We start from the raw sequence: 12,876 nt of genomic DNA, 5'->3' as shown, positions 1-12,876 counted from the left end.
TAAAATTCAGATGTGGAGTACTCAACAGCCACATGTGGCCCGTTGCTGCCATATTATATAATGTAGATGTAGAACCTTTTCATCATTGTAGAAAGTTCTTTGTATCTGAGCACTGGATGCTGTCCTGCTACTGCTGATTAAATAACATTAATAAAGAGAATAAGTGGACATTAATGTTTTTTAAGTCTGAGATTTTAAGCCCGAAAAAATTAAAGAAATGATTTAATTATTTAGAAGTAATACTATGTACAGCAATTTGTCAACTCCCTATTTATAAGGCAGCTCAGTATCTTTAAACTTTATTTAAAAACTTTGTTAGATTAAATTCATCCTAAATGCAGCTCAATTTTCCAAATCTACCATTAATGTTGCAGATCCAGTATGTTCAAATCTTTTAAAACAAATGGAAATAATGCTGCTTATCTGAAGTGTGGTTGAAAGGGGAGGCAATGGGGTTAAAAATGTAAAATTACTGAAGAACATTTCTAAGAGCAGAGTCTCTTTGTTTCTCTCTAAGACATTTCAATGCATAGTAAACCTCAATATAACATATTTCTTATTTTTTATGTATATAGCTGGACCACTTCTCATTCTCCATACAAGGACACAGTTTCCAATGAGTTTTAATAACAATTAATCAAAAGAAGAAAATTACTGACATTAATTTATATTTGATATTATAAAGTTAACTAAAATCATGTCATTTTTAGACAGAGATTATGTTTTAAGCAGAAAAGATGACTTGGGGAAGAAATGTTTTTGACATGACTACAAGTTAAAGATAGCAAAAAATTAAGAAAAGTCCTCTTTAGTTGTAAGAAAATTACTATCAACTGAAGAGACCAAAAGATGTAAATGTGCTTTCTTGAAAAAAAAAGAAAAAAGAACATCAGGAAAGCAAGAACTTCTACTAAAGAAGCTATCTTTTCAACAAACACTTGTAAAATTAGTATTTCAAACAATGGGCAGACACAATGGTACAAGTGATTCCAACTCTCCACCTGTAGCAGATACTTGTTAATCAATTACTACTCTTTCCCAGGGATTTATTATCTGGATTCTCTAAGTGCTAGAGTAGGCATAAAAAATGAATATGTATGTCTTCCCAGAAGCACATATAAACTTTCACACTAGAATCAAGAGGTTTATACCTTGTCACTGGGTCTTTTAAATACAGTGCCTTCTAAACATTTAGCATATTATATCCTAAGAATCCCAGGAGTTTTCCATAATTCACTCAACCAACTAAACACTAGGTGCTACTGGGGACTAAGAATATACAGATAAATAAGATGTTATTCCTGACTGAACCGAAAGAGAACATAGCTTATTGATTCATACCATTTTTTTCACTACTCTTATCTAGTTCTAGGTCCTTTTTTATTGTATTCAAAAATTACCTTCGTCAACTAAAGTATACCAAATAGCTTTTGATCCTGATGACTTTATTTTATCTAGGTTTCTCTTTTATTCAAAGACTCAATTTACTCAAGGATCCTTACTATGATTTGATTACCATCTGGTTTACTAAATGCCCTCTATGAACATAACAAATATTTATTAAATGTTTGTTATGAAACAGTTTCTATCTTGGGCAATGGGGTTAATTTTAGACCTCATAATATATTTTTTATGCATAATTTTTAGTGCTTGACCGTTGTCATACTTTGATTTAGTTTTACATCTCACTTCAAAATATAACAACTCACTACAGTCTTCTGGAATTTAAAAAAAAAACCAAAAACTAGGGCAGTGCAACAGTGGCTCAGCAGGAAAAATTCTCGCCTGCCATGCCAGAGACCCAGAGACCCAGGTTCAATTCCCGGAGCCTGCCCATGCAAAAAAAAAAAAACAAAAATTAAATAGATCAGATGTGGTCACAATTTGTTAACAGCCCATTTAAATTTTGTTTACTGCATACTAAAATTATGCCTACATTTCATTAATTTATCAGCTTACATCATCAGTAGTAGCAAGGCTTTCACTGGGAGTAAGTTCTGAATTTGATGCTATCCAAGTACCAGAATTCACTGACTTTACATTTTCTCCTTCTTTTTCATGGGTCTCAGAAATATGTCTGGATACTATGTCCTAAATAAGGAAATAAGATAGGTATTTATATGAAACATAAATGTTTAATCACAAATTTATGTTATGCATTTAAACGCAGAAGCAGATGGAAGAACAAATGTAATACTCCTCATTTCACAGGATAACTGTGAGGAAGAAATGATAACATTAAAGATAAAACAATGAAAAACTCCTCGGAAAAAAAAGACTATCTAAAAGCTACTGGAGCTCCATAAGTCTTAAATAAAATGGCAAAAAGCACACAGAAATATAAAAGAACATAGAGAGCAAGGACATGCTTCAGTCTAAGAAATGAACCAAATACAATCATGAAGAAAGCCAGTAACAGATAGGGGAAGAAAAGTAGATTATGTACCAGATACCTGCAATGCATACAAAGCCCTCTGTCTCAAGTAGTCTGTATTAAGTAGCTGAAGCTCATGAAAGAGTTCGATAAGAAAATGTGGACGAGATTCATTTTGAGAAATTAAAGTTGCTACTTCAGAATAAATAGTATCCCGCAAAGCTTCGAACATGGAAAAATCACTCCCTGTTTCTGGAAGATAAAAAAAATCAGGAAATCAATAGTGATGAAACATCTTAATGATACTTCCTATTAATCTGAAATGTTAGTCACAACTTTCAATTACTTAAAAATCAGAATGCAATTTCAGGGCTTTTAAGGTAGAACAAAATCTGAAAATTACCAAAATACATAATAAATGTTAAAGAAACAAGTAAATTTACAAATAACATTACCTAGCATTATTAGACCATACTTGTATTTTAATTTTAATATCAGGAAACTTTTATATAATTCATAGGAAACATCAGTGAAAATATTTCAGCATCTGTATGAAATAAGCTGAACAAAATTAATAAGTTTTCTAACACTAACCTCATTATAAACAAGGAATTTTTGTCTACTTTGTTAATGTTGAGAACAAACTGAAAGCTGCCTTTGAAAGCTACTATTTAACGTCTCCATTAGGTTTAGTAATTCTAGAATCCCATCTTTCATACAGAAAATTAAGAGCTAGGCTGATGAAAAACGGAGTTTATAACTAACATGATCTGTCAATTTCTTTCATACTATAAGCTGGAGAAGGCAGTAATTCAACTGAAGTTTTTAGCGTCATGGGATCAATCTTGTCCTCACTCTATTATCTAGCTATAATTTTGTTATTATTTTTGTAACAGAGGTAGCACCGTTAAATTTATATAGTCATACCTTTGTTTTTTAAAGAGTATAAATTAGAACTTGTTCCCATTTTGAGTTTTCTATGAGGAAAAAAAATCTCGAAGTGGTTCTTGAGCTATCGAATGCTTTAAATTTTCTAGAGAAATAGTAAAACCACAAGATGCTAGTTAAATATCAAGTTCCAAAAACATCAGTAATACATTTCTAAGAAAGGGAATTAAAAATTTGTATTTTAGGGTGGGCCACAGTGGCTCAACAGGCAGAGCTCGAGTCCCGGTGCCTGCCCAGGCAAAAAAACAAACAAACAAGAAAATATGTATTTTAATATGCTGTGCTTTCACATAAGTGTGTAAAGATTATAAAATTTAATTCATTTTTTGTGAGGATAAAATGAGAAAGTGCTTGAATGAAAAAACTTTACAATTAGCTAAGCAATTTAATTAGGTTTCACTTTCCAAAAATATAAAATAACGATACACAACTTCTGTATTTTGTCTCAGTTATGAGTAAAAAATGAAGTAATATACTAAAGTTCTCTTAGTTATACAGTGTTCACATGTGATCTATTATACAAAAATGATATTTACTATAAGCAGGAACCACAATGATTTCTGTAGGAAATTTCTACTTATAGGAAAAATCTAGACAAGAATGTCTACTTTTTTAGACATACTTTTAAATGTGACAAAATTATCACTTCAAATTATGTAGTATTAAATTATTCCCAAATAACGAATTATGCTAAACATGTACTTACTTCCTCCCTCCAACAGTCACAAGGTAGCAAATTTATGCCACTTCTCATGAATTAAAATGCATTTAGGCTAGAAAAATCCCTGATCTCTGTCAGTTTTCTCTGATTCCATCTTGCTTTTACTCTCTCTAGTTTCAGAATTCTTTTCTTTTGAAAGTGCCTATTCAGTTTTCTTAGTTCTCAGTCCTTGTTTTACTTCTTTAGATTCCCCTAAAGGCTCACAAAAGGCTTTTGTTTTCCACTCAAGTATAGTTACCGGAGTTTAAAAATTTCATAATTTTAAATCATACAGAACATTATTGATGAAAATAGCTTAAAGACAAAAAGAACATTCTGCAACCTTTGTAATTTTGTATGATCTTTATCATGGGTCTTTTTGCATGTCATAAGTGTTTTTGTTTGATGGTTTATTTATCTATAGGTGTTGGTCAGTAATGAAAAATAAGCAACTGCAACACAAATCACATGTAATATTTAACACTGTAAATCAGAGCCAGGAAAAAAAATAGCTACATTTTGTTTTAAAAAAATGTTAATACTTTTAAGCACTTAAGAAATTCAAAACTTCAAATCAAGCACTAAATCATAAAAAGGTTCCTTTTAACCATACAAATATGTTGGTTATATTACATGCACTAACAGAAAAGCAGCCAAATTTACCAAATAAAGAACTATAAATTTAAGGCTTCAGAATTTATGAATTTGCTTTCATTTTTATAATAGTCAAATAATAACATATATACACTAAGCTAAATCTAAAAAAAAAATTATAGTTTAAAAAAAAGGGAAAAACAAAAACAAAAAATGGAAACCCAAACTGAGCAGATTGTTACCTGGCGCTTCATTGCATGCATTTCTGTTAGACTGCTGTAGTATTCTCCTAGCATGTTCTGTAGGAAAGGGCAGATATAAGGATGAACATAAAATGTGTATGAGTACAAAAGACAGGGTCTATAATATGAATCAGTGAGTGAAAAAAAGAAATAAACAAATTTAAAAAGAATATGTTTCCTTGAACTGTTATTACAAAGTATGGTTTATGCTTATTTAAATAATCTCATCAGGGAAATTCCCAAAGGTTTGATATAGAACATATTAATGTGCCTAGTGATGACTATCATAATAAACTTCTACCATTCATGCTTATAAGCACACAGATGAAGGGAGACCTCCCCATAACTCCCAAGAGTATACTAGCAGTCACATATGCTATACTCTAATAATCATACATTATGGGCACAGTAATAAAAACTGCTATTACATGTTAAAAAAATTTAGGGCAACAGTTAAAACTAAATCTTTTTAGAATGTGCATCAGATCATATTTACCTATTGAATTATTTTATGTTTCACCAAAATTCAATCATTATATTTTTCCAAGCAACAGTAATGAGGTCTGAAGTACTACGGCCAGCTAACAAGTTATTTAGGTAACTGGTATTCAATTTATTAAACCTTTCAATTTAGTGCCCTTCTCCAATCCCCACTCAACTGTTTATTCTTTGGGCATATCACTATTTGGTAAATACAGATAAATAAAAACAAAATTTTGGGGTTAGGAAAATGCAATTGATACTTTTGCCAGAAGGATCCTGGACTTCTGAGGAGACCAGGAATCAAAGTTTAGCTCTCCCATCATCGCCTAACAATATGACCTTGAGGAAGTCATTTCAAAATACAGATAAATCTGGTATTTCTTTTCTGATTACAAAAGTAATATATACTCATAAAAGTTTTTAAATATACAGAAAAGTTTAAAGATGATAATAGAAAAAAATACTATTAACATTTTGATGTATTTTCTTTCAGTCTTTTTCCGTTCAAATTTTTGTTTAAATATAGTTGGAATCATACTGTTAAAAGAACACTAAATCCTAATTTTTTCCACTTTCAATCTCTTAGGTAGGATTCCTTGAAGTATAATATTTGGGTTAAAGATCATAACTTTGGAAGCTTTCTAGAAAAGTTGTACCAGTTTATTTTACTGCCCCTTTATAAGCATTAGGAAAAATCAGGAACCCTCTGTTTTTCATCTGCAAAATACAAATAAATCAACTCAAAGGATTATAAGCTCAGAGAAGATGTGTTCGTAATTTGTAAAGCATGATGCAAATAGTAGCTGCTATTATCATTTTCACCAAGGGTCTTATAAACAATTGAAAATTATCTGAGTGTATATTTATTGTCCCTCTTCCCATATTTCTTTGAGATATATTTACTCTTTGTAAATCAGGAAATTACTTGTACTTACTTAAACTGAGATCCTGGCAAAATGTATGATTCTATTTGTTCAATAAATAGCCTGAGAACCTACCATGTGTCAGATATTATGCTAACATTTAAGATACAAATATATGAAAAGGCAGTACGTTCTATCAAGGGACTTAAAGGGGAATAGTTTACAGATACTAAGCAGGTAAATAATATAACTATATAATATGATACAGGCAATGATGGTTTACACAGGTTACAGTGGAAACAAACTTAACAAGAGAAAGGGGAACCTGTTACAGCTTGGTTGAGGATGCAGTTTGAGTGTGCCAGAATTAGTATTTTATGTAAAATTAATCTGAGAAAAGAGCTTAGAAAGGGTACAACAGACATGAGGCAAAAAGAAAACTGAGAGTATGAGAAACAGCATATTATGGGAAAACTTTAGTTCAGTGCCACTGAAAGAGTAGAGAATTCAGTGTAGGAGATGGTGAGAGAGGAGTCTGGAGAAGCTGGAAAGAACCAAATTCTTGAGAGCCATAAATAAGGCATTCTAATTTTAGCTTAAAGATAAAGTGAGAGCAAAGGGCTATGATACAATTTTATACCTGATTATTATTCAGGTAAGATTTTCAAAATCTGTAGTAGTTCCACATTAATGTCAACTATTCTTTTTTGTTTGTTTAGAAAGAATTCTCTTAAAACATGTCAAAAATTAGTATTACAACCAAGAAAATTACATAAAATATTTTTAGTTTACATTTCTTGACATCAAGAAATACTGAAGTATCTATTATAAAACCTTGTCCACAACAGAAATATAAACAAACAAGATGTAAAATTTGTTTGAATATAGCTTTTCAAATCTAAGATGATGAACTCCTTAAATTAAAGCAAACCAAAAAGAACATACCTGAAGATATTTCTGTAGACCTACTACATTTTATTATTTTTTCCAGCTGCTCATGATTCTTTCTGCTGAATACTTTTGCTTGAACAGGCTCTTCAGTCTGGGCTGAATGTCTGTTCCTATTTTTGCAAGGTTCACATGTGCTAGACATACTGGCACTTTCATACCCTTGAGTAAAAAAAGCAACAACTGTTATCAGTTGCAACTAACTCAAGCTGAAAGGGGAATTGACTTCCACAATGTAATAGTGTAGGAGATATGATTAATAATGCTATGGAAGGCCTGATGTAAGTATAATACAATACAGAAAATAGTAAGTCTTGGATATATCTTTGCAATAACCTTTCAAAGTATGGAAAATAGTACTAAATCCTGATAATTCTCTGTCCTTTGATGTCCCCCTAAAGGAATAAGTCTCAACACAAATTATATATGGCAGACCTTATATAATCCAAATATTCTTTTACTAGACCCCATGTGCCAATTTTACAATATTAAAAAAATAAGAATCACATTCAACCCATATATAATATCCATAATAGAGAAAAGAGTACAGGGAATTAAACAAACATGTCTGCTTTTCTTTTTATATCTTTTGTGTGAAATATCCTGGTTTAAAAGATCCTTTCCCCCATAGGTTATACTATAACCTACTAAATTTTCCTTCTAAGTTCTGACATTATTTTTTTTAACATTTATTTTGGTATATAGTACAAGGTAGGAATTCAACTTAATTTTGTTCGACATGGATAACTGGCTGTTCCTAATTACATTTTTTCCACTGAATTAAAATGTAACCTTGGGCGATATATTAAATTTTAACATATTAATATTTAAATATATTAAATTTTATTTTTAGGCATTCTATCTGTTCAACTTATCTATCTCAATGCCATTTTCACTTCGATTTCTACTGGTTATTACTGTAACAGAGAAAAATATTTGTATGCCTATTTTTATAAGCATCTACTTGACCAGTTGGCCTTATCAGTTTTATTAGCTATTTTCCAGTGTCTCTTAGGCCTAGTATACAAGTTTCATTATGCATTTTAGAAAAATATATGAATTTTGTTTTTCTCCGTTTCCATTATTTGTTGTTTAATTTCTTGTCATAATTTCTTTCCAAACAACGTTAAATAATGATTGTGGTGAAGTGGTCCCAGCTTTAACCTGATTTTGATAGAAATGTCTTTAAAGTATCTTTATTTACAATGGTATTTCTGATTGGGCAATGATTAACAGTCTTCCCTATATTTAAATACTTGCCATATACCCATTTTACTTTGGATTTGCAATTGAAATGACTTCAACTTTAACCTACATTTATGATTATATGGCTTTTGTGCTTTACTTTGCTTTTATAATAATAAATTATGTTGATGGATTTCCTAATATTGGACCATGATTATATTTCTGTAATAAACTCTACTGACAGAAGTCTAAGATTCCTATGATACAATGGCACATACAATTTGCTAATATTTTATTTTTACTTTTGAATTAATATCTGTATGTGAGACTGATCTATTGATTTCTTTATTGAACCTCTCCTTTTCACCTTCCTCTATAGAAAGGTCTTTGTTTGGATTCATGTATCATTTCTGTAATTTTCCTCAGGTATTTTCCAGAGAAAGGATACATCAATATCTACTTTTCATTTGACAGAAAAAGGGTATCTTGACTGAGTATAAGATTATGAATTGTACTCCTTTCTCATGTATATGGATGTTATTCTACTTCCTTCTACATTGTAAATAAGACCATGTCAGCTTGTTTCTTTTTCTTTGTATGTGACTTGATCTTTTGGTCTGGAAGTTTATGAGACTTACTTTTTCCTCAGAATTCAGGCATTCTACCACAGTATATACAGGGGAGTGGATTTTTTTTTCTCCCCTTAACTTGTGGCTGGACAACAATTAGACAACTACTGGCTGTTTCAATTTGTAGGCACAGGTCTTTTTTCAGCTAAAGATGTCCTTTATTATTAATTTAATCATCGCCTCTCCTGTACCTGCTTTTTTCCCCTTTGGAATTCCTTGTATATCAGATCCATAGAATTCGTCCTTAAATCACTAATCTTTTTCTTCTAGATTTTTATCTTAGAATTTTTTGCTCTATAAAATGAGATGTTTTTGCCCCTTGATTTTCTAGGGCATGAATAAGGGACTTACTAATATCCGTCCTTTTTTCTAGCTCCAAAGAATATTGTAATTCAGTCTGCTCAAGTGCTCTTAGTACTTTATTCAAGCTATGTATTTACCTCAATAATTCTGCTTTACTAGGTTTAGCCTACTCTACTGGTCTGCTTCTATGTCCTCTTGATCTCTTTTATGTGCACTGTTATATTCACCGGCCTAGTCATGGCACTACCTACCCTTTAGGTTGGACCCAAATGCTGGGTAGCTTTAATGGTAGCATGCTCAGAGAGTACAAAGAAGTCTTACTCCTATGCTTCAAGCTGCATTCTGTCTAACAATTCGTCAGTCTCCATCAAGACAGTATTAGGAAGCTTCTCTACTCTTCAGTCTCTTCAGTTGCAAAGGCTAATGAATGTTTTCTTAGTTGCAGTTAGGGAGGATGTCATTTATGTGTTCAATAGCATCCCTGCTCACTAGTACCTTGAAGGAACAAAAGACTAGAGGAGGGAGATGCCATGAATAGGAACCTGAGTTACATGAATCTCTTCCAAGCAAGCTTTCTCCAAGAACCATGAGCTCTGATCTTTGTCCTGGATACTCCGAAAGAGCCAGTAAAAACTAAAGTTTGGCTGCTTACATTCTCCAGATCAACAACAGTTGCTTTACTCAGAAGAATTAGTTGGCAGCTAGACCAGAGTTAATAAGGGAGAGCTGCATGAACGTCTGTTTAGGTAAACTACTTTCAATAATCCCACCTGGTCTCAAACACTTCAACTTCACCTTCAAATTATTTTAGATCTCTAATTGCTTCACAACAAATTTCTCAAGATACTGTCAATTTATTCTCTGAGATATACAAACTGGAATCAAACCCTTTGCATTTCTAAGGCCATCAATTAAGTTAGAACCTAATAATCTCAAATTTAGGCCCCTGGTTTCTTTGTCTCAGTCTCAAGTCTTACCACTCCCATCCATCATGTATGAAATATGCTGGAAAAGCAATCTCCTTGATTTCTAATGACCTAATCAAGGATACAATTGCCAAAAGTAATATGTAAAATGCTCATTTAATTAATAACACATAAAGCTCTGAGTAAAATTTTCGACTGTTGATCCTGTACCTTGTGGAAAATAGCTGAGTTATAATCAAAATTAAAATTTAGGCTATATGGCATGCCCAAAATTCTTTTTGGGGTACCCAAACAGGCTTTTGAAAAAGACATATACAGGGGGGTGCAAGGGTAGTTCAGTGGTACAATACTTGCCTGCCATGAGGGAGATCCAGGTTCAATTTCTGGCCCCTATACTTCCTCCCACCAAAAAAAAAACAAATAAGAAAAAGCAAACAAACAAACAAAAAACCACAGCCAATTAACCAAACAAAAAATTCAACAAAATAGTGCTGCAATAATGGGATACTCACATGGAAAAATAATGAAATGTGACCCTGCCATACAGCATACAAAAAAAAAAGACAGTCACCCTCCAAAAGAGCTGCAACTATGGAGAAGCAGGTTATAAATATCAAGATGTTGTGGAAAAAACTATGGTTTTATATAAATCCAAAATTAATATCAAGGTTTAGTTCTCCAAATAGCAAGTAACAGTACCTGATTCAATTATTTCTCTCTTGGGAACTCTAGAAGTATATGTCCAGGGTGGAAATTAATGAACATTATTAATAATTTAAAGCAACACTGGCTAGGCCAGCAAATATAAAAGCAGTAACAATACAAGATGTCCATTATTAGTAGGGTGTTAGCTCCCACATTCTACTTCACCACTCTTTCCCTTACCCCCACTCTGTTTTTCTCAGCTGACATAGCTAGAAGAAACAGGACTTCAAGTTGTGCCTACCGTGCAGGGGAAGAGCTCTGCCATTGCACCCTGGGGAATGGATCCATATAGGTGAGACTTAACCCAGCGCTGAAGAACTTGAGATCCTCCCAGAATATGAGAGTATGGGAGGCTTATGAAGAGGTGCCCGTGGGCATTTCCCATTTATCTCCCTATTTCTCCCAGGAAGCTGTCATGGGACAGTTTCTCCACTCCTCTCAGGTTCTGATGAAGTATGAGACCCTTCTGCCTTATACCCTCAGGGCACAAAGGTAGACCATAAAACAGCTTAGTCAGCATAGCATTATCTCTTCAGTAACTGGATCTCACCATTAGTGTTCAACTGGCCTCCTGTCCCCTTTTACTTCAGTTTGTCCTTTCAGTAAGTGGGGCAAGAGACACAGGGAGCTGGCACCTTGACTACTATTCCTTTTTCAAATGTCTATGTAGTAATAAACTGACTTTGAAAATACCAGGGTATTTTCAAAGAAGCCAGGGTATTCACTGTTTCATTTAACTTCCCAACAAAAGAATGGGGAGGACCTACACAATACGCTCCCACTCTTCTCTAATAGCAAAAGAGGGAAAAGGCCTGGTACTGCAGGACCTATCAAATTGTAGGTCTGATAACTCAAAAACCCAGCAAGGCAAGAATCACATTCAACTCATAAGGTCTGAATGTGAACTAAATTTTAAAAGATGATTAACATATACATTGTAAAATTTTACCTCACATGTGAAAATAGATATTTACATATGAAGACCTTTTAAAGATTAAAACACATTACCATCAGAGAAACCTTACAATGAAAATTTAACATACCACTTCTCAAAAACTGCTAATATGTGCAAAACATGTATAAACTATTCAGTCAGTCAGTTAGTTAGTTATACTGCTTGGGACAGTATAACTGGTTATACTATCTCTCTCTAAGCAGCAACACAAGTCCCATTATGCTATTTGCTATATCCTATTTACATGATTCTTCTCTTCCTGTTTCCTCCTCACTAAAATTTTGTTATTGTTACTACAGTTCAAAATGCTCTCCACCCTTCTCTCCATCACCTACATTTACCAATTCCTTTAAGTCAGAGTAAAAGTCCCTTTTTAAAAGAAATTTTGGTCATTCCTACCCACAAAGAGAACAAAAGCAACATAAATTAGTAGGCTAATTCAGTGCTTCTCAGACTTTAATATGCATATCCTCATATTAAAGCAACTTGGAATCTTGTTTAAATGCAATAGGGTGGCGCTCAAGAGTCTACATTTTTAATAAGCACCCAGATGATGGCAATGCTACTTGTGCAAGGTCAAATAGAGGGATCTAGGTGACTGATTTGATCTTGCTGCATATTAGTTTGATTTTGATTTTTCAACCATTTCTTTTAGTTTTGTGTGTGTGCCTTAAAACAGGGCTCTCCACAAGGGTTCCATGCACTAGAATAATTTTCCAGAAGCCTACAACCCCCAGATGGGTCCCTGGACCAGATAAGTACTGAAACCTAAAGGGCCCAGGCTCTCCAGAACATCAGACAGTTCCATCTCCCTACGGCATATTAGTGGCAGACCCTTCCAACATGAAAAAGTTAGAACGGCCATAGCCCAAACACCCCTAAAGAAAGGACAGAAAGATCAAAGCTGATGGTGGAAATATAGAGAGAAGATACGATTTAACAAATGAATATGACTGCTAAATCATTAAATTGATATCTCTTTTAGTCCCCAGCATCTTAGAGCAGCTAGAAGTAAAAACCT

General features: G+C 33.0%; 1 protein-coding gene across 12 annotated transcripts in view; it reads right to left on the bottom strand.

Moving 5' to 3' along the window:
• Positions 1 to 12,876, bottom strand: part of PCM1 (pericentriolar material 1) — a 111,018-nt gene that overhangs the window by 22,869 nt on the left and 75,273 nt on the right. For 7 of the 12 annotated variants that reach the window (XM_077144589.1, XM_077144585.1, XM_077144583.1 and 4 more), the window contains 4 exons: positions 7,150 to 7,314; positions 4,859 to 4,915; positions 2,454 to 2,626; positions 1,960 to 2,091 (listed from right to left, as the gene is read on the bottom strand). In XM_077144589.1, the coding sequence (XP_077000704.1) occupies positions 1,960 to 2,091; positions 2,454 to 2,626; positions 4,859 to 4,915; positions 7,150 to 7,314 (527 nt within the window). The remainder of the gene's footprint in view (positions 1 to 1,959; positions 2,092 to 2,453; positions 2,627 to 4,858; positions 4,916 to 7,149; positions 7,315 to 12,876) is intronic. The other 5 variants (XM_077144594.1, XM_077144588.1, XM_077144591.1 and 2 more) reach the window with 2 other exon arrangements.

This window comes from Tamandua tetradactyla, chromosome 26 (assembly GCF_023851605.1).
Source record: "Tamandua tetradactyla isolate mTamTet1 chromosome 26, mTamTet1.pri, whole genome shotgun sequence".
NCBI lineage: Eukaryota > Metazoa > Chordata > Mammalia > Pilosa > Myrmecophagidae > Tamandua > Tamandua tetradactyla.
This window is presented reverse-complemented; position numbering and strand designations above follow the sequence as displayed.